Source organism: Charadrius vociferus, unplaced genomic scaffold, assembly GCF_000708025.1.
Source record: "Charadrius vociferus isolate BGI_N301 unplaced genomic scaffold, ASM70802v2 scaffold347, whole genome shotgun sequence".
Taxonomy (NCBI): Eukaryota; Metazoa; Chordata; class Aves; order Charadriiformes; family Charadriidae; genus Charadrius; species Charadrius vociferus.
This window is the reverse complement of record NW_009649306.1, coordinates 810,841-833,214: the sequence shown is the minus strand read 5'-3', so window position 1 is coordinate 833,214 and position 22,374 is coordinate 810,841. Positions and strand designations below refer to the sequence as shown.

The 22,374-nt window shown below is 35.8% G+C and overlaps 1 protein-coding gene across 1 annotated transcript in view; it reads left to right on the top strand.

The window, feature by feature from the left end:
- The window catches only part of RB1CC1 (RB1-inducible coiled-coil 1), a 63,598-nt gene that overhangs the window by 677 nt on the left and 40,547 nt on the right, over nucleotides 1-22,374 (top strand). The window contains exons 2-7 of the mRNA XM_009889180.1: nucleotides 748-875; nucleotides 3,365-3,491; nucleotides 3,756-3,926; nucleotides 14,568-14,770; nucleotides 15,685-16,120; nucleotides 20,113-20,283. Of these exons, the coding sequence (XP_009887482.1) occupies nucleotides 805-875; nucleotides 3,365-3,491; nucleotides 3,756-3,926; nucleotides 14,568-14,770; nucleotides 15,685-16,120; nucleotides 20,113-20,283 (1,179 nt within the window). The 5' untranslated portion in view covers nucleotides 748-804. The remainder of the gene's footprint in view (nucleotides 1-747; nucleotides 876-3,364; nucleotides 3,492-3,755; nucleotides 3,927-14,567; nucleotides 14,771-15,684; nucleotides 16,121-20,112; nucleotides 20,284-22,374) is intronic.

Genomic DNA, 22,374 nt, shown 5'->3' with positions numbered 1-22,374 from the left:
TTTCCTGTGAAGTAATTTAGTTCAAAAAGTAATTTTTATAATGATATAAGAATATTGTTGCGTGGCTAAAACTTTCACAGCTTAACTTTTCATAACACCTTCTATCAAAAAATTTCAGGTCATTAGCGACTACGGTGCTACTTGTACTTCAGCAGCTTTGTTAGTGTGGAGGAAATTACTCATAAACTTCTGAACTCCTATGGGGGAGAAGAGAAAAAGGCTCAGAAGCATGGAGTGTTTCAGTGATAAAATTTCAGATTAAATCTCAGTGTTTTACAAAGCAGTTCAATGTTTTTCATCTTTTATGTACACTGAAAAAACATGTGCTTATAGTCACTCACCAGATGCTTGCAGGGCACAGGACTGAAAAATGCATCCAATGTGTTGGACTGCACTTTGTTGATTACTCTGTATTTGCTATTAGTTATCAAGAAATTAGCTATGGATTTAGGTAGTGCTGAAAAAGGAGGAATGGTGGCCTCTGCAGCTGAAAATTTTCTTGTCTTTTCTTATAAATTCTCCTCAGTGAATATTTTCATGTGGTCTCTTAACCATGTGCATATGCAGAGGCTTACCTCGCCCATGTTTCTAGTCAGAGGAGCATCTGTATGTTTAGTAATGGAAAAGGAACTGTGGATTATAAGAGCTTATGTGTTCACCCACTATATATCTAAAAGTATTTTTTCAAAAACATGTATGTATCTTTTTCATAACTTGTATGTGAAACTAATGCTTTTTTTTTTTCAGTTTCTAAATGATTTTAGCAGTGGAAGTTATAAACTTCAGAGACCTAAAGAAATCATCATGAAGCTATATGTATTTCTGGTCAACACTGGAACTACCCTTACCTTTGACACAGAACTTGCTGTACAAAAGTAAGAAAGTAAATTATTTGCATATCGGTTTGTTTTTAAATTAAAAGGAAATTAGTATATATACTTTTTCTATTCTGAGTTCTGGAGAGATGATACTCAGTTGTTTTTTACTATGTCCATGTAGTTATCTTCTAGGTTTTTCATGTATTTGAGTGAATTCTGCGGGTTTTTTTGGATTTGTGTTTTCAGTGCCTTGCAGGTGGTTGTGTTTGTTTGAGGTCCCATGAAAGAGCGGAGAGGTTATTTACTTTCTGGGGCAGTGATAGAGGACAGGCTGCTCTTAGCTGAGTCTGGTGTTATGTTTGGTACTTTTTTGAAAAACTGTCAGAATGATTTCTGATCTTCTGTGACCTTTTATTGGATGGTGTTTTTATTTAGGATTCGTCTGTAAAAGGTTTACTTTTTACTGACTGGCATAATAGAAGAAATTCTGCAGATTGCTTTCTGCTGTCAGTGTATAGTCAACCTGAAGAAAATGTGTGCTCTGTAATATTTTTAGACTGGATGCTAAAGAACTGGCATATAGGTTTTTGTCTCATGTCCAGGATGGGTAAAAGTTGATTCTGTTCTATGTTGTAAGGCTCCAAAACGTTTTACAGCATTTTATATGTAAAACATGAACTTCTGAATGCCCGGCTACCTGAAACATGACCAGTGTTATAGAATCACAGTTAAGTCCAAACAACTTTGCTATTTGTATTTTTTCACTGCACATTAAAAGGATCTTGCAAATGTGAAGATGCTTTTAGAGAGGTGTAGATACACTGGATGTATTGTATTCTTTTCCCTTGTTCTCATCTGGGACTCTGATCTAATAAGTAAATCGTGCATAGTATCATGATAGCCCATACAACTTGGACCTAGCAAGAGCCAAGCTTACCTCCTGTCTTTGTATTCTGTCAGTGATAAATGAGCTGCAAGTAATTGTGCTTGAAAGACTTCTGCCATGGATTTTGTGCTCAAATCCATTGTTTCCTTTCTCCTGAATTCCTGTTTGTAATTTTCATGACTCAACAAGTGGGTTTGGATTTTGAAACTTTGTTTGGGGTGGAAGAGCCCTAAGACTGTCTACACTGATTGTTTTTGTATGCGCTTCTGCAAAGCCTACTGATGCTTAGGGTATTACTGAGTATGTAATAGTGTGTCATCTCAGCCATTCTGGATATGCTGGGTCATTTGCAGAGGTGTCAGCACCCCTGTATGCTGTCTGGTACATTAAGAAATTCTGTTCCTAAATCATGGTGAATGAGGTACAGCATCTGAACTGCCAGTCCAGGCACCTAATAGTCAAGCATGGGCTGAATTTTTTCTCGGTTGGATAGTTCTTTGAGAAAGAAGCTTTCCAACGGCTGAACCGTTTTTTTTCAGTTGAACAGTTTAACTTCTTATTCTGTGTATCTGTATATATAGACTTGCCCTTTCTAGCAAGACTAACTCTCTTGGGTTCTTGGTCTATCTCCTTGTACGTGGCCAGGCCAAGCTATGTTCCTAGAGACCATGGAGGTTGATAGTTGAATGCTTGGTGGAAAGCAGCTGGCGAGTACAAGCTTGTGCTCCTGAGACGTTGGCATTGAATTAATGATGTCATATTGAATCACGGTTATTTTGGATAACTGATCTTTATTTTTCAAGTACCATGCAGCCAGTAACATTGTTATGCTTCCTGCCAGTTGTATCAAAACCATTGATGCTTATGTTGATTATTCACTTGATACTCTGAAGGTTTTTAATACCTTTGCACAGGTACCCTGGTGTGTTAGTTAGATACTTACTGTATCGTATTAGTAAATTCTTGTTTAGTTTGCTGTTTGCCTGTGCCTTCAAGACAAAGTCTTGAACTATCTAAAATAAGCAGTAACGTGAAGATGTCGTCATCCAGAATTTAAGGTGTGAGGATGGTGAATGAAAACAGGGATGGTTTATTGATCTACTGTTTCCACATTAAAAGTGGCTGTAATGTTTATATGAATTTGTTGCATACATATAGTTTAATTTCCTGTTATTGTTAAGTGCTGTGCTGCACTTCGTGTAGAGTAAATCATTCGCAACTGATTAGGTGAAATTGTGCTTACATTATGCATAATGAAGTGTTAATACTCTTGTTGTCATCTTCTAGGGTTTCAGTTAGCTGTTTGTTCTTAAAGTATGTATTGGAAGAACATAATACAACTTTTACAGTTATTATCCTAAATGCTTTATGTGACTTAATCCAGAATTTCAGCATGCTATCAGATCATCTTGGAAAAAGATCACTTACCAGTAACGCAGAGACTGTTGTTTTTTAGCTGATAGCTTATTAGCTGGATATCCAGAATGCAACATGTTACAGCACTTGCAAAGCTTAGAAATATGTCATTGTGCAGAAAAAAAAGTGATAGCTCCTTAAAATATTCTGCTTTGACACAGACAGGTCACCTGTCTCTATTACAGAATTAGAGACACAAATATGCCGATAGTGTCATCGTCTCTTCCCTTTTTTTTTTTTCCAGTGTGGCTGATCTGAAACATGCAATTCAAACAAAGTATAAGATTGCCATTCAGCACCAAGTACTGGTTGTCAATGGAGGAGAGTGTATGGCACCAGACAGAAGAGTGTGTAGTTACAGTGCTGGAACAGTAAGTGCATACGACATTTTTCATCTTAACTGTCATTTATAGGGAAAGAAAAAGACGTTTTACTAAAGGATTTTTAAGTATTTTTCTGTAGTGTATTGTTTACTGGATTTCTTTGCTTTGAGAAACAGATGTTTATATATTCAGCTTATACATGCAGATTTTAATGTGTTCTTAAGACACATTAGCCACATGATGAAATAATCAGCAATTGAAGAATATGTTGCCTTTACTCAGTGTTTGGTTTCATTTTCTCTTTGAGTGTAGGATACCAACCCAATTTTTTTATTCAACAAAGAAATGATCTTGTGTGAACGTCCACCAGCTATCCCCAAAACCACATTTTCAGCAGAGAATGAGATGGAACTGAAAGTAGAAGAATCTCTCATGATGCCTGCAGTGTTTCATACGGTAGCATCACGGACACAACTTGCTGTGGTAAGTAAATTCTTGCTGTACATGCACACAAAAGGAAAATAACCTTTTTGAATGTCAGAGAGGAAACTTGATACAAATTATGAAATATTTGTTCAAAACACAGTAAGAGTGGCATATTAGTGATGTATTCTTCAGAGCCTTTGTCTGGAAGTTTCAAGGTAGGTATTGAAATGTGCTTACTTCTTCAGCATGTTCAAAGCTTCTTTCAAAAGCATATTGTAATACAGCTTTATGGATGCATATGTTTACAGCTTTTGCAAAATAATAGCAATCTTAGTGCTTTGGGCCCATGCCTTAATGCTCTGCGTTATTTTCAGTGTCTTCAGTCTGCCTCAATCTGAAAAAAGAAAAATTTGTTACTTTGGAAATGTTGTTACCCTAAGTAGAAAATTAGGAGTATAATTTTGAAAAGCACTTTGCCAAGCTTCTGTGCCCTCTTCTATGTCTAAACAACTCGTGAGGCGTTTATAAAACTAAGCTTCCTTTTCCTAAAATTCAGGTCTTTCATTATCGAGTGCTGGCTTTTACTTGCATAGAAAGCAAACTTGTCAGAATTCCAATTTGGTTACTTCTGTGTTATTTTGACAGGGGGAACTAGTTCCCTGCAACATGGTCAGTAAGATACCAAGTGTGCACACAGCCGAAGTGGCTGCATGTTCAAGAGCGTGACACAATGCCTTCAGTTTCTGGACTGATTGCTTTTCTTCATGTTAGGAAATACTGCCTTCATTTTCCTTTTCAAATGTTATGTTTAAATGCATGAAATATTTTTTCATGTTTCTAAAGATTATTTAAACTTCCAATGACGGGGAGTAGGGGAATGGTTATGTTTAGCACTTAGAACAAAATGAATAGTAATACATGTCTTTAGCATGTTGTCTTGGTAATAAAGTTTCTTAGTTTCAGTAACAACTTTAATGCAGTCCAAAAGAATATTTAGCGCCTGAAGTGGCTGGGTTTTAATACTGTACAGCTGAATTCAGAGGAAAGTGCTAAGTCTTGCATGTTGTACAAGTTTTTTTTTGTTTTCCCCCTTGGCAGGGGAGGGGGAAAGTTAGCCTGAATAGTGTGACCTTGACATACTGTCTGATTTAAGGTACGGATTGAGTCCAGTAGATTCTCTTCCTCTCTCCACCACCTGTTGACAGTTACTGCTGACTTAGTAAATAGGACCTTGAGTTATTGGGGATCTATGAATCATATCACTGTCATATGGAGAAGAGTGGATATTGATGTGAATTCAGCTGGGAGTGGGAGGTTTTCATTTGTGCTCCTTGAAGAGTGTGAGGATTCTCATTTTAACAGCTGAAACAGGAAGTGCTTTAAAACCACTTTTTGTGAGGTGTTAAAAAGTCAGCAAGGCGGATACCTGTTAAATGCTTAACTTTGATTTCATGTGAAAGAGGGGGCTGTAGTAATTACTATGGTCTTCACGTTTGTGCTTTACTTAGGGTAATGGAAGTAAAGGTGGTGGTACCCAGTCTCATGTTTCTCATTGTTGATATTTTACCTTCTTTCTTCATCCCATCCCCAATCTTGTGGCCTTAAAGAGTCTTAATTTTGGTTTTGGTCTAGTGAAGTTGGTATACAGATAGAACAGATTTAATTCCTCCGAAGTAAGCTTTTTATCTTCTCTTCCCCCTTAATTCTGAAGGTTGTATTAATATGCAGAGCAAGCAAGTTTATTGCAGTCTTTCTGCTTTTAAATTAATTATTTAGGTCTTTACTGGCTCCTTCTGGTGGCACGCCTTCTGTCAGGGAAGCCCATAATTCAGAAATACTATTGAAAGTCTCTATGTGGAATACAGCGTTTATTGGCCACCTGAAGCTATAATATTTAGCTAGAGACTGAAAAGTTTTATCTAGAGAGTGATTCTGAGCTGATTTGCAAGAAGAAAATAAATCTTTCCATACTTGATGGCATCTATTAATATTATTATGGGATGGGGAGGAATTTAGTATTTAAAGGTCTTTAAACACAGATCTAAATAGAATGGTGGTTTTATTTTTAGCCTGCAGATTTATCTTGAAAAAGACTATTCTGTTTCCCGCTTCCTCCAGTCCTTCCCTGCTTGTAAAAAGACTACAGTGATAGTAGAAGCTTTTGTGAAAAACTTAGAAATGTATTTAAAGATTAAATAGGTAGTAATATTCTTAAATCTGATATATATTTTTACCCACAGTTAATTTTATCCAAGATTTTAAATCTTTCAAAACAATAGGCTCTGTGTGAGGCTGTGAAAGTACATTGGGTACTTCTTTGGGAGGTTGGGGGAATGACAAAACCATCATATACGGTGGAAGATTAGTAAATAGGCTATCATGACTTTAGACGAACCAAGGTGTAAAAACTGTATAAAGGAGTATAGCAGTATTGTTCTAAAGCAGTTTTTCAAGATGCCTGCTTGAAGCATATTGAGCAGTAATTCAGAAGAAACTGAGGGAGGACTGGGAATGTGGTTAGAACATTAATCTTCTTCAAGGTTCACCATAAGGCACTTGGCTGGGAGTAAGAGGGAACATGTGACATTATTCCTTCTCAAAATTGATTAAGATCTGGGGAGGGCTTGAAAGGCTCTGAACTTCTGTAGTTGTGAGATTGATGCATCCAAAGCCACGTGGAGAAGATTGTATGAGAGACTTCCTGCAAAATTGGCATGAAAAATCTCCCTTACAGTGATCCAAGTTTTGTCTTTTTATTTTAGAGGGACAGTAAACTGCTTTACTAGAAAAGCAGAGTGGCAGTATTTGGAGAGGTTTGCCTGTTACAATTATTTAGGGCAATTTAATTAAATTTAATTAATATTTGCTACTAATACATGATGAAAATGTTTTGTATTAAGAAAATAAAAGGTACAATCTAAGCCATTGCTCATGATAAAGTCTTACCTATTCTTGTCAACAATAAGAAACAGTGATGTTTCTTACTGTGTAAAAGTAGGGGAGAATACTTGATAGCTACTAGTTTCGGTTCAATTTGGTATCTGTTCTGCCCAGAGGATATACAGTATCATTTTAAAAGAAGACCTGATAGGAAATCGTAAACAGCACATGAAATAGTAAAAATTGCTTAGAAGATGGCTGCTAACTTCTTGTGCGAGAGCTCTTGGTTATCTCTTGTACTTCATGCCCTACATCTACTTCATTAACAGCAAACTCATTGTGTGTAAGATTGTTGATATTTCAGGGTGTGAAGACTTTTGTTTGTTTTGTTTCTCCCTCATTTTAAGCCTGCCTAAAAACTGTTGAATTTAATCAAGTTTTTAGCATCTGTGACTTGAACTGTGGACTAGTTGGCAACTATGCAGTAGAACTATGTGAAACTAGTTCTATCAGAACTATGTTCTGATCCGTGCTTCGTATACACTAGTATATGGCTTTTAACTTTTTTCACAGTAACAAGTAGTTCTAGATTTTGCTTTAACAAATATTTCTATTAATCCGTGTCTTCATTTCCTCTCCATTGTTTTTTGCCTGTCTAAAACTGACCATTATTGATCGAAATTCTGCTATCCACATTTTTTTTCCATAATTTCCAGATATCTTTAGTTACTATTCGGGTATAAATAAAAGTCATCCTTTAGTTCACAGTGGAGGTCTTGGCATTCTTACAGCCTTTTGTCCATGTATGTATACGGAATAGGTATATGTAAAAGGAACCGTTATATTGGTGGTTTTTTTTTTTCCCAATTGAAACTAATTTCATTAACTTATATGTAACCTTTTTTAGATTTTAATACCTTCTAATCAAAAATAATTCCCGTGGGAAACTTATTACCTCCTATTTGGTTTTGTGCGGTATTGTGATTATCGTATCAAGATACCTCAAATTTTTCTTTCTTTTTGCTTTCATAATTTTAACATCAATACAGATTTTCTTAAGTTCCTGTTGGCTACCCGAGATCCCGTTATAGAATTCACAGTATAAAGACTCGGTAGCTTAAAAGAAGCTACGTCTGTTACCTTAACTTGTTCCTTTACCAATTAAACTGAAATTCTTGCCATAGATTTTGTCGTATGTGGTGCGATGTCTCTGTTTTATGAACTTTTTTTAATCGGTTCCTTTTTGGTCAGTGTTTATTGTACCTACTCGTTGGTTTTTAAATCTTAGTTAAAGCAACTTTCTAAGCTTATCTTCATTTTATATCTCAATATCCTGTTTTCCCTTTGACTAAAAACTTACCTTGGACATATCTGTGCCTAAAAGGGTTACAGCTTGCCTTTTTACAGCTAGCCTGGTTTCCCACCTTTCTTCCTGCTCAGCAGTTTTGGCCCTGGGCTGCCTATGTGGACAATGAGGTGCACAGAGTGTTTGCAAAAAGTTACGTACGCACCAGCTTAGGAGAAGACAAGCTGTTCTCTACACAGCACATTGTGCAATAAACTGTTGTGTGCATCTTGTCTAATCTTGTGGCTTTTTTAACACTACTGTTTAAAATAATATCTGGTAGCTTAGCCTTTAGGAAAGGATATTTTTTATTTTTTTTTTATTGATCTAACTGAAGTTCCCATGTTATTTGTCCCAGAAAGAGGATAGTGGAAACTTGGACTTCTTGTTAGTGGATATATTTCACATTTCATTGCTGTCATCATCAGACTATTAATTCTGGTTATTTTGTCTTTGAGAAATGGGAATGAGGATGAGAAACTGTGTGGTCATTTCGTTTGGTTGCCTAAAACCATGGCTGCAGTCATAGTACCTAGATCATTCTTGGTTTAGTTCCAAATGCTTCACAATACTTAAGCCAAGAAGTATAATCATCCTTCCCGAAAGCTGTGTATCTACTATTTAGAGAAATGCTCTGTCACTAGAAAACTGTTTCGAGACCCTCTGGAAAAGAGTTACTTTAAAACTTTAATTCTCTTTAAGGCATTGTAATGTTTCTAACAATTGTGTAGCTAAATTAATGCTATCCATTCTTTTGAGCTAAATTACTAGTCTAATAGCCAGACACACTTCTAGCTCCTCCACAGAAGTCCAGACTTCTTTGTAACTCGGATTAGCGATCGATCTCATAATTCTTTTAAGTAATTGAGCTGTGTGCGGTTAAAATGCAGTAGGTTTTAGTTCACCCTAAGGTATATGAAAAGATACAGCATTTGTTTTGGTTGGTCTTTGTAACCAGAACTGTTAGATCAAGCTTTTAGAAAAATCACCAGGAGATAAAGACTCTGGTGGCTTGGAATCAAGCTAACAGAAGTTATCACCATGGTTTGATTCCCTGGCTGTGGTGGCTTATGTCAGCTTCTCAGTATTTTTTTTTGGGGCAGTAAATTCTGTTACTTGACTTCTCCAAGCCTGTTTTTAATGTCAGAGCAAAGAGTTAGTGAAAACAGTACTGAAGAAAAAGTCACTAAGCTATGACTTGCAGAATAACTTATTTTGTATTATGCTGAAATAAATACTTTCTGAGTGTGTAGTAAGCTGTGAACTGTGTAGATAAATGTCAAAAGGACGCAATTACCAAAAATGACCAATATTAAAGGATAAAGCAGTAATCAGCTGTTCAATGAAGGAGAGAAATTGCCATGAAATATCAGTAACAGTGAAGTTAAGTGTTCCAATTACAGGTTTTAAAAGCTGAAACCTTGAAGTGGTTAATCCAGTAACTTTACTGATGTTTTAGTTGGAGGTATATGAATTAGAGTCTTGGTTACTAATTTTGGTAAGCAAGATAAACACTTATACAGAAGGTAACTGTTATCTTTTATAGTGTATAGGCATGTGTAATTTCACTTTCAAGGATCTTTTTTTGTTGGCCTGAGGTTGATTATTTTTTTTTTTTGGGGTGACCGAAACCTATAAGGAGTCCTTTTTGCAGGATTTCAGACACGTGGCAATAGAGGACTTTGATGACTTGTTTCCTTTTACCACAGGGTTGTAGAGAATGGAAAGAACCCTGCATTTCCTGAGAACTTTTGTTCTTTAGAGGTAAGTCCAAAGACCACTTAAGACAAACAGACCCTCCCCAGATTTTTTTCATTCAGATGAGCAGAATTACAACAGTAGGATGCATAGGCAAAGTCTTGAAATTGTGGGGGAAATATTTTACCATTTAATTTCTGGTTTAGGTGTTGCTTCTAGTGATATTGGTTGAAACATTCTAAATGGAAGTAATTCTAATCAGAAGAATCACCTAAATTTAAATTACGATGATCGAAGGAAATAATTCAAGTAAACATTCTGTTAAAGCACCCAGCCAAATATAAAAATCTTTCTGGTGGGCCTGTAAATTTCTTGACAAATTAGGAAGTGAAAATGCCTTTATTTACTCTTCAGCATAACAGCAAGTTGAGATTAGCCTGGGTTTGTCTAGTCTTGTACTGGTAGTGGTATTTCTTGAGGTCCACGTTCCAGTGGTATGGTGAAGCTGTCAGTGTTCTAGGTATGCTGGTATAGCTGAGTAAAATGGAAGTAGCCCTGCAAGGCAACTGAACTTAATTTTTATGCTCTGTGAACTATTGGGTGTCTGCCAATTACCCTTGAGTGGATCTGTGAAAAATCAGTGACAAAAGCAAGCCTGTTGTTAGGCAGGCTTCATTTTCTTTGCTGGAGCTGGCAACTTTATTGAGAAGTGTTAAAACATATGTTGGATTGTAGGCCTTTATTTATATGCCTGACACAATTCAGTTTTTAGACTTTATTCGTTTCGCAGAGAGCTGCTTTTCTGCATACAGACATACCGGTTATGTGAAATAGATTGGTCTTGATCCTGCTAAAGTAGCCTGAGGAGGTCTCCCCAGAAATCCTATCTATGAAGATGGTAGGAGGCCAAATCGCTTGAAGATGTATTTCAGTAGTGATGGAATGATAAGAAAGAAATATCTGTGTAGTTTTTAACTTAACTACTTCTAAGCTACCTAGATACTCCAAAGGAAGCAGAACGCTTCACTGCTTTATTTTCTTACTGCAAACCCTCACATTTTGAAAGCAGGGTTGTAAGATTGACTAAAACAGTGTTTTCTTCTTGAACCCTCCATGCAGCATTAAAAAATAAACCAATGGTTTTACATAGTGTTCTTGTTCCCTGCATTGGTATCTGCTTAGTATAGTCTAAGACTGAAACAGTTCTGATAGGTGGACAAATAGTTACTCCATGTAGTTTGAACTGTGTTAGAACCATTTACTTGGACCCCCTGAATTCAGAGTAATATTCCTTGCTATTTGAATGTAATGAGCTTATTTCATGATATTGCCTAAGGAACCTGCATCAGAGGCAGTAGTGGGTTCCTGCAGACTCTAATTGCGTTCGGGTTCATCCATGCAGACAGAATTCTACTGCTTGTTCCCCCCACCACCCAGAGAGAATTTCTTCAGTACTTGGGATATGCATGTAAAAATAACTTTGGGAGGGTGATAATATGGAGTGCTGTTGTGATAACTTGCGTATGTGCCCTGAAACAGTCGTGTCTCTGTTTAGTTGTACAGTTTGACTTGTAGTGTATTGGCTTGCAGGTAACTTTGAAAACGTATTATTTGAAAGAAACTTAGCTGTGTTTTCAGGCTAATGAATTTTGAACTCACTGGGCTTTAAATAGCTCAGAAGAAAAAGATCTTTTTTCTCTCAGCGTTGTATTTAGGATTGCTTTCACAAGGGGATTTTTTGTTTTAATGTCCACATCTCCTGCATATACAAGGAGCTGCGGTTCATCTGACGGTGAATATCTAGTTGAATACTTTGGCATTGGGGGTTTTTTATTTTTATGTAACAGTTCCTTTGGACATGTCTTTGTTATATGACAGATCCTAACACTTATTAGAATGCCCTTCTGTTATGTGATTTCTAAAAAATAAAGAAATACTAATTTGCCACTCTGGGAAATACTGTTGTTTACTCTCACTTTTCTAGGAGTCAGACTGCTGGAACACAAGCTTCTGGTTTGGTTAAATTTGGGTAAATTACCACAGGTTAGACTCCTTAGATACAGAGTGTCAGTGCTGGTCATCAGTGGTGTAACAAACGATCTCAATTGTAATGATTTGTTGTTTTGTTTTTTTTTTTCTTCCTACTAAAATTTGGTAACTTGTGACTTCTTTTTTGTCTTTGAAAGTGTTTTGCTGAGGAAACAACCTTGTTAAAACTAAAGTCTTAAATTGACAACACTTAAGTTCTCAAGGGAGCATCAAGAATGACATATAATAAAGCTTCATAGGATGACACTAACTTGTAACTTGACTTTCGTTGTGAACACAATAAATAGGTGTAACTAAAAAAGCAAACACTGGCCACTAGCTAAGAGTATGTCTTAGGGCAGAAACTGTGGTTATATCAAGCCTAGCGTATACATTTCCTTATTACACATTTGAGTTGTGCCATGCTAAGTGAGTTTGTCCAAGGGAAAATAGAACTAACAAAAGCCTCTACCCGGGGCCTTTAAAGAAACATTTTGTTTGAAGGTAGAAGTCCAGTTTTTACTTTGCCCAGTAAACCCTAATACTCGCTTGAAGCAACTGCATAAAAAAGACTTTCTAATCCGTTTTGATTTTGTAGATGGCTTGTATTATTCTAGTTTTCAAACTAACATGTAGTTCTGTGTATGCTCTCACTTCTGGAATTATTGCCTGTAGTTTGGAGGAAGGTTGACTTTGGGAAGAGAATAGCGTTTGTGAGTTGAAAGTGAAGTGCTTGTGTATGTTACAAGGTCATATATTAGAACACAATGGGAACATCCAGTTACCTTTTCAGCTTCATATACTCGGTGTATTTTTTAGTATATCTTTAGGTAAACTAGCCTGTTCTTTTCATTCTGAAAAGGATAATTGAGGAAGCATAACTCTGCTTTTTTATATGCTGTGGAATTTGCCTTTGAGTATTTTGTACACCGAGGGGAATTTAAGAAAATAATGAAAAATTGTTCAAGTTGTCAATCTTGCATTAGTCAGCTTACGTGAATACAAGTTGTATAGACGAAGTGGAGATAGTCTGACAAAAATGACTTGCAGATTTCATCACTATCTGGATGCTGTCCCAGTTGTGTTATCAGTTGATTTTGACTTGGGAAGTGAGAGCTCATGCAGCAAATAGACTGTTCTTTTCAAACTGGAAATCCATATTCTCATGTGCACAGAAAGTGACCGAAGTTTGGAAAACAAGACAACAAATATCATCTTTACTACAAAGTGATAGAAATTTGTAATGGCTTTTGGTTTCCTTGGAGTGCAATGTATGTTTATATATTAATTGTTCATCTGCTGATAGCTTAGACAGCAATGATTTGAAGGGCAGTGGAATTTTGTCATGCTGCTTGAGACAAGGCTTGGACTTTTAAAAAAAGGGAGGGTTGTGTATAACTTTCAGGTTTTGTCAATATTAATTCTGAAATGTTTCGATAAAATGGTCTGCAGTTCTGTGGTTTACTTCAGGAAGAGAAGGGTTGGTGGGCTCAGTGGTTTTTTTGTGTATGCATATGTGCTGCTAAACATGTGTTCATCAGCAAATGCATTCTGAAATATACTGATATGCTAGGTTTTTAATACTGCTTTCTCACTGTATTTGTATAACTTGTTTCTCCATGCATGGTTTTCTCACATGTAGTAGAGCAGAGTTATGTGTTCAGTCTTAGTTTAACAGTATGCTCAACCTGCAAAAGGTAGTCAGATTTTCTTCCTTGGAGGGTAAGTATATGTTAAAACCCAACATACAAGTATGCTCAGGAGAATATTTTCCATGTAGTATGTTACTGATAAAGTACTGAGCTGGAAGATTTATTGTATGACTTTTGTTTTACTTTCTCATTCTGATATTTGAGTAGTAGGCACTTTGAGGTGGACAGGCTGTTTCTTTACTTGGTAAACTTAACTTACTTGGTAAACTTAACTTACTTGGTAACTGTATTAGTTACTAGGAGTTAAAACTTTGGAATTTAATATAATAGTCATTGCTGCTAGTGCACTCTTAGTAAGGTAAAGGACTTGCCATGTGTACGTCTCTGTTTTAACTCTGCCAAGTTGGCTCATTATTAAATTCTCACCTTCTTACGGCAGTAAAATGCCTCTGTCATCCAGTTCTTCCACAGAAAAACTTCCACGTTGGTTTGCATATACCAAGTTTCAGGGTGTGTTTTACTTTTGTGGACACTCTGCACTGCTGCTCCTCATGTTGCATCGAGTTTATTAATCAACAGAAGCCTTCAATTAACTACCTGCCCTGTTTTTCTCATGCATCTCTTCTTGCATCTGATGCACTTGTGCTTCGGCTTACTGATCCTGCAATTCATTTGTCTTGTTCTGAGCTTCTGCTTGGCTCATCAATAGTTTTCCCCTTAATTGACCTTGTTTGCTAGCTCTTTCTATCAGATTAGTAGATGCATTATTATTTATGCATGTGTGCACTGAATATTTTAGATTAGCAGCATTTAATTAACTTTGAGGCTTTTTAGAACTGCAGCTTTCACCTGCCTGTCTTGAAGATATTTCTCAGTAAATTGTCTATGCATTTTTTTGTCATCGAATTTTTTATTTAAGAATAGAGAAAGTTTTGTTGGTTAAAGTTTTAAGGTTTACAACTTTGTAGCTATCAAAATTTAACACTTTTTATGTTAATATTTTCCAAATGCCTCACTTTACTGTGGTAACTATATAAAACATTAATAACCTGAAGTGATTTGAGTTTGTTGTTGGAATTTATTTTTTTTTTTCAGGAAATGTATGAGGTTGCCAAGAAACTTTGCTCCTTTTGTGAGGGTCTTGTACATGATGAACATCTTCAGCATCAAGGCTGGGCTGCAATAATGGCCAATTTGGAAGATTGTACCTACTCTTACCAAAAACTACTTTTCAAGTTTGAAAATGTATATTCAAGCTACTTGCAGTCCATAGAGGATATCAAGTTGAAACTTACACAGTAGGTTTGCCATTAAACTTCAGCCTCAATCTCCAAAGTTACTATATTTTAAACTTATTTTTTGTGTTGTATGTCTGGTGCCAGCTCTAATTGATGAAGCCTGTATTTGTTTGATTTTGTGTCGTGGAGAACATTCTTTCTGTTCTATGCTAGTCAGTTTTTTAACTGACATTTTTTCCTTGGACTCATCAGCAGACCGAAACGTGTATTGAATTATGTGGAAGATGTGCTCGTTAATGAACAGCTCTTTAAGAGCTGAAGTCCTTCCAAATATGCACTAGAAACAGCTAGATAATTTAGACGTTAATCAGCATTAAAATACATATTTGCACTTTTGAATTAATTGCTTTTTAGTACACTTGAGCAGATCCTAAGAATGATGATGTATGTTGAAACTATGAAGTCGTAACGCAATCTTTGGGTGTATACGTATAACTTTGAGAGCGTGCGTGTGTATGTGTGTATGTATATTTGTATCCTCCAAACTCTGGATGTTGCTTCAAGGAAAGTCTTTGTCTTTCTGAACATTATAGTATTATGATAATTCTGAGTGCTTTGCCTAATAGAATGTATTAAAGAAATAAAGCATGACTATGTTTTAACTTAAAAAAAAAAAAAAGTTGAACTTTGTAGCTTTTACCAAATATATAGACAGTTTATTAAACTACTTGGAAGTTTGTTAGAGTTCATATTCAGGAGTGGAAGAAAGCAAAAATTGTAACTACGTTAGCTGTCCTCCCATGATGTTGACACTGAACACAGTATTTTGAAAGGGTAGTTAACAAATTAATTCTGAATTCTGCTTCAATTCTAAAATAAATAATACTTGGTTATGGGTGGTTTGTATCTAAGTTTTTATGTCACATTGGCTTCTAGATACTGATGTTTTTTTTTTTCACCCTTTTTAAAAAAAGCTTGGGTTCTGCTGTTTCTATCATGGCCAAGATACCACTGCTGGAGTGCCTAACAAGACATAGTTACAGAGAGTGTTTGGGAAGACTGGATTCTTCAGCTGAGCACGGAGGAGCAGAAAGTGAAGAAACGGAAGATGGGAAATCTGCTGAATCGGTGCTTTCTTCTGATATATCTAAAGTGAACAATAAATCAATGTTAGCCTCATTTTGCAAGTCAGTTGAACATTCAGCTTTGGAAGGCACAGATCCTGAAAATGTAAAAGGTGATAAGGAATCTGGTCAAAATGCTGCTGTCAAGAACAGTGAAACATCTGTAGAATTGAAAGATGATGATCAGCATTCCTTCAATGTGTCTTTGTTAGACTGGATAAATGTTCAAGATAGACCTAATGATGTTGAATCGCTGGTCAGAAAATGTTTTGATTCTATGAGCAGGGTAAGTTACCAATTTTTTAAAAATCAAAGTATATTGCATTGAATGTTGCTGGGGTGGCAGTGGGGATGTGGGAAGTATTTTAAGAGTTCTTGAGTGTTAATAATTTGACCTTTAGGAAAATGTATGATTTAACAATGAATGCTTGTTATCTTGCTTGTTTCTTAAATAGCCATTCCTGTTGGAAAGCCAATAGCTTCGTGTAGCATACAAGCAAAGTGACTTTACTTCTATTCTTTCTTTGCCTTTTTCATAGAAATTGTTCTGGTAGTGAAAGTAAAGATTTTCTGGACTGAACTTAATGTTCTTTGTGTTGAAAATACTGAAGCCTTCGTTAAAATATAAGACAAATAGATGTGGTTAATTGTGATAAATTTACATACTACATGTATGTGTTCTTTATTAGCTGATACAGATGCACTCAGAGAGCCCAACATGTCAGTTAGTATTTCTGCTGGTGGTAGAATAAAACATTGCTCTCTTTCTTTACTTTCCAGATGATTATTTTAACCAGTGAGCATTACAACATTTTAAAAACCTGTTGCCTTGAGATTTCCTTCTTTCTCTGATTTCACTTCAGCATACGTTTCTTACATTGTCTAGCCTTGTTTGCATATGTATAATTTTGTACTGTTACAACTCAATATATGTTGAACAAATAAAACAATTTCTGTTGTCTTTGACACTTCATTTCCTCCTTAAGGTAGGACTAGAAGACTCTCAGTTATGTCTAAACTCCCTCTGTTTTAGGGATCATTATGATGCAGTCAGTTCTGTACATTAATTTTTCAATTCTGTCTTAAAAGTAGTTGGAGAATTTGACTTAATATTAAGGGCTGCTTAAGATTTTGAGCTGTCTTAAATTTTAGTAGTACAGAAAAGGCTAAGGGGAAGATTAGACTTTACAAGTTTTTTCTTTAGCCAAAGAAATACTCAGTTTTGTTTGTAAAAAAAAAAAAAAAAAAAAACAAAAAAAACAAACACCAAAAAACAAAAAACCCCAACCCACAACACAAAAAACAAACAAAAAAAAACCCCAAAACCTTCCAAATTGCTGAAATCTGAGACAGTCCTCTGTCCTGTTTGTTCAGTCATGCTCCAAGCTGCTTTGTACTAGCCTAAAACAAGAGTAACAAAACCCAGTAGTTTGGTTGTGAGAGATTAAATTCACTTTGTACATAATATTAAAAGGACACAAATGTAATGTCTCTTAAATCAATATTTTAAGGGTAGACATTAAACAGTTGCTTCCAAATAAATTATAGTGATACTAAAGATGCAAAAAAGGAAACCATAACCACTTTAGTTATATACTTATTGTGCCTTTGTTGATCAGCTTGCAGTCTTCTGACATATGTCACATGTTTTAGAGAGGCTGTCTTGTAGTTGTGTGCTTTCTGTCCTTGCCTCATCTAAGACTAGTCAGAAATCCTTTGTTTCAACTATTGTAATTGTTTTGTAACTTAAGCTGGTTTGTGTAGGGGAAAAAAGTGATTGTTTCTGCAATGATGAAGTTTCTTTTTGTTTTCTTGACATAAACAGATTTGGCAGGTAGGGAAAATGCTTTAGTCAGGCTATTCTGGCCACTACCAGAACAACTGTAATTTATCAGTGTTGATCTGTTTTGGTTCACAAAAAAAAACAAAGCTTTGAAGTAATGGGCTAGCTCCTAGTTTTCCTTAGGAAAACATTAATTTACCCTGTTTTGATAGCAGCACAAGCAAAGGATTGAATCTTTGCCTACCATTGATTTAGAAGTCGTTTCAAAACAGAATTCGCCTGTAGCTGAAAAAGAAAAGAAAATGCTAAAGAAATATCTCACAACATGATTGTTCTTTTAATATTTACTTGAGAGGAAACTTTAACATTGCAAGCTACAATAAAATAGCACTAATTTTTTTATGTTGCTTTTCCCATATTCTTCCCATGCTCCTTCCTTCATGGAAATGTGAACGATACAAGTGGTTTGTGATTGCAATTTATTTTTTTTTAAACTCTGAATTTGGGTAAGATTTTTGTGAAAGTGTAAAACATCAGAATATGAGCTTTTTACCTTTCATGCTGGTAGTCTTGGCAGAACTGGTGTTGCACAGAGTGCTGCTAGGTACCTGGTTCTCCTAGCCTCTAGGTGTTTCTAGAAAATGATGCTTCTAACTGCAGAAACCTAGGCTGCAGCAAAAGCAGTGGTTAAGTAGGAGTCAACTAGTTGTTTCTGAAGTCTTTCTTTTCTAGCCTTTTAAGATGAGGATAGCAATATTATCTAGCAGTGAAAGTAGAGCTGAGTGCTACAGATGCAATTAGGTCAAAGATGGGATAGAAAGAATGGATGGAGGAAATAAATTACAGGGCGGAATGAGGGGAATAGTTCTTCTTTTGTAAGAAGATATTAAAAAATCAGTTTATGAAGGTAAAAAGAAAAAACCACCATATTCTTCAGTATTTTGTCTCTCAAGAAACCGTTTGGGATGTTGCAGTGGAGTAATTCTGAATAGGGTGGCAATGAAGATGACCCTATAAAAAAAGTCTGGTTTAATCCCAGAGACTATTTTTATTACCAGTTCTTGAAGACAGACAACGCATTTAAGAAAGGCCAGGATTCATGAGACCATTTATAACATATGAAAAATAGACCTTTGCGGTTTTCAGAAAACTTTGATGTATTGTGTCACACTAATAGTAACTTTAGTTGTTTATTCTGAAAAGTTCTGGGCTAATTACCAGTTTTTAGTACTTCCCCTTATAGTCTCGTTTGGTTTTGTTTGTGTGTGTATGTTTTGGTTTTTTGTTTTAAAGAGAATTAAAGATGCATTCTTTGTAGTGGCTCCTTAATTTGTAATGCTTTTCCTCTTCAGGTTCCTCTGTCTATACCCCAGAAGGGTGCTACCAGAATGAAAAAGTGCTGTGTATGAAAGCTTTTATAGAGTTAAATAATAGATTGAGGGGAAAATAGTACTTTTATTTATATTAATATTAATTCATAAATGGCTTCTTTTCTGAGGGTTAATTTGTGTGCTCTGTGATGTGAGTGACATTAACCCTGCACGTTGACGAAAGAAGCCTGTGTTGTGACAACTAGTGTGACCTCACAGGATAGTGTCCTTTCCACTAGATTCTCATATAACAGATGGCATACCATAACCATTTTGGATAAATTCACATACATTTGTTCATATTCTGCTAACATCTAATGACTCTTAGGTTATTTTCCTAACTATTTTTTTCCAGGTTTAGACTAAACTCTGTCCTATATAAGCTACTGCAGTTACCTATGTTTTTAGAACTAAGGAATTAGACTAATATATTTCACTGCTCTTATAGTGAAACTTGCAGGAGTCACCCTTAATATCTGTGGACATTGGTAGCCTCTTCGCGTTTCAAACACTTTTTTCTGCATAATGGCCTGTGAAAGGAATATGATGGAATAATTTAAAAAATGTGTGTTTACTAGGAAAAACATTAGCAAAAAAGTATAACCAATATATTATCTTTACATAGCTTGTTTTCCAGTTACTTAGAACTGATCTGCTTGTCTAAGGAATCAATTAAAACATTAATTTAGTGGGAAAAGGCTAATGGGTCTTGGAGCTTTTTCCCACCACCCTCCCTACTGTACTTTCCACCAAGTAATATTCATCACTTGTTTTGATTGTAGCTTTACGACCTCTGTTCCGGTGTAGACTGTGTCCATTATCTTTTTAAACTGCCTCGTCCTCCCATAACCCTGCCCTGTGCCCTCAACTAATGTTTCCTCCCCTTGTAAAGGATCCTGGTTTGTATGATGGTCTGGTTGGAGTACTTCAATGACATTCATGCTGTGATATAAAATCCACAGATTCTTTAACTTAGAATTCTGAAACAGATGACAGATGTAGACACACATTAATGAAAAAAAAAAAAGAAATATTAAGGTTATAAAAACTCACATAGCTAGCTTATGTCAGCTTTCAGTATGTCAACTGCTAATAAAACTTTTTTTCCTTTTTTTTTTTTTATAGCTTGATCCAGGAATCATCCAACCCTTTCTAGCAGAATGTCGACAAACTATCGCCAAACTAGATAATCAGAACATGAAGGCTATTAAAGGCCTTGAGGATAGGCTCTATGCATTGGACCAGATGATAGCAAGCTGCAGCAGACTGGTGAATGAACAAAAAGAACTTGCTCAGGTAGTACACATTGGTGTGTGTAACATTGGAAGGTGGTAGATTTTTGATATGTCTATGCTGTTAAAGATTACAACAAAAGAATTACATGTCTTAATGCAAGATAGTTTTCAACTTATCACACTGGAGATGCTCACAAAGGTGCTATATTTGTAATAATTTTTTATTTAAATATCGGTGGTTTTACATCTTGTGGCTGTGTTTTCAGCTCATAACTCCTACTACCACATTAATTTAAATACTTTTTAAAAACATCAAACTAGTTGAAAATGCAACAGTGGGTGGAGGACAGTACCGGAACTTAAATATAGGGCTTATATTTGTGTTGCTTCATTTATATTGGAGAAAAAGTCACTCTACAAAACAAAAATGTCTTACTTAAAATATCTTAGACTTAATGCACTAGGAATATGCAGAGCTATAGTTCACTGCAACTTTGTCAACTGCATATTAAGCTGCATATTTTTATAGCTAAAGTATTTATGTCACCATTCTCTTCGTTATAATTGGGAAAAATATATTTACTCCCAATTCAGCCAATTAGCATTCTCATCAAAGCACTGGTGAAAAATTGCTGGCTTCTGAGATGTATCAGTATATGGTATTGTTTCTGGAATAGAATACATCTAGTTTATTTTTATTTTAGAAATTAGATTTCTTCTGGATGCATAAGAATCACTTAAAATATGGTAAAATTTAAAAGCTTGGAAAATTGTCTGTCTTGTTAAATCTAGTGAATGGTTTAAAAACAGGTTGTGCTATATTAGTGTAACGTTTTGCACATAATGTACAAAGCTGCTAATAAAAATAGGATCTGATGAGGATGCCTAACAGCTATAAACTTTGTAGATACTTATATTTAAAGCTTATTTGAAAATTGATGGTTTCAATGAGTATCCTTAGCCTACGGAAAAGAAAACAGCTGGCTTAAATATTATCTTAGTATCTGCCCATATACGTCTCTGTCAAATCTGTCTAAATTCCACCTGGTTTACAGCTGCATTTAAGAGTAGACAACTCTTTGCCAATGGTAGACAGTCAAAGATAGCCTGTAGTTTGCAGTTGCTTGTATGCAACCTGGAGACCAGGATGCTATGAATTGCTGGATTTTTTTACTAGTTCATCCAGTCTCTTATTAAATGGAAGACAGAAATGGAAAAAACTCAATAATGCAAAAGGGAAAATAAAGCATGAAATCTGCATCATGCCCAGGTGGCATGTGCTGAACACTTTCTGTCACACTGAGTTGTTGGTGTGTTCTTAACACGTTGTGGTCTTCTGACCTTCAATGAGTTCGAATCAAGTAAGTGCAACCAGACTATTGGTGAGCTGCTCCACCACCCTTTATCCTTTTTCCTGGTAATGTTAAGTAGCTCACGTGCCGCTCCATGTAGTTAGCTTTTCTTGTTCTGAGGGGGCATGTTGTTTTATTTTCTGAGCTGAAAAGGAGTTATGACCCTGTTGCATTAGCTGCATTATGTACTTCAGGAATTAGAAAAAGTCTAGGGACCTTCAGTTTGAGTTGTGGAGAGATTTTCTGTTACCCTTGTGGTCTACAGACAGAAAGACAATTAGAAAATCAGAACTTCAGTGGGAGATAGGGAATAAGAGATAAGCAGGTTAAATTTAATTTTTAAGAGAAATACTGAGTCCTTTGTAACTGGTCACTGAACGATTGATCAGTGGATCACAAAACTCATAGTGAGGAGGAAGTATTGTGCCTACATTAGACAGTGTCACTTGAAGGGATAAGAAATTTGATTAAAGGCTATTTTAAATGTAAAATATATAGCTGCTATATTTTTTGAAGTATTTCAGTGCCATAGTCAAGCTTCTTTATTTAATACAGTTTCTGTGAAGAGCTTGTTAACTTTATACCTAAGGTTGTCCTTTAATACCTTGGTTGCAACTGAAAGTATATTAAAAACTATATGTGGTCATTATCTGATGTTAAGATTTTACTGTTGTATCAGAGCTGGGACCATGAAGAAAGGCAAAGGCATAAGCTTCTTCTTTTCGCTTGCACAGTGGTATATCATTTGCAGGAGTGAGTGAGCAATGTTGCCTCCCTATCTTGAGGTGGTTAGAGCCCCC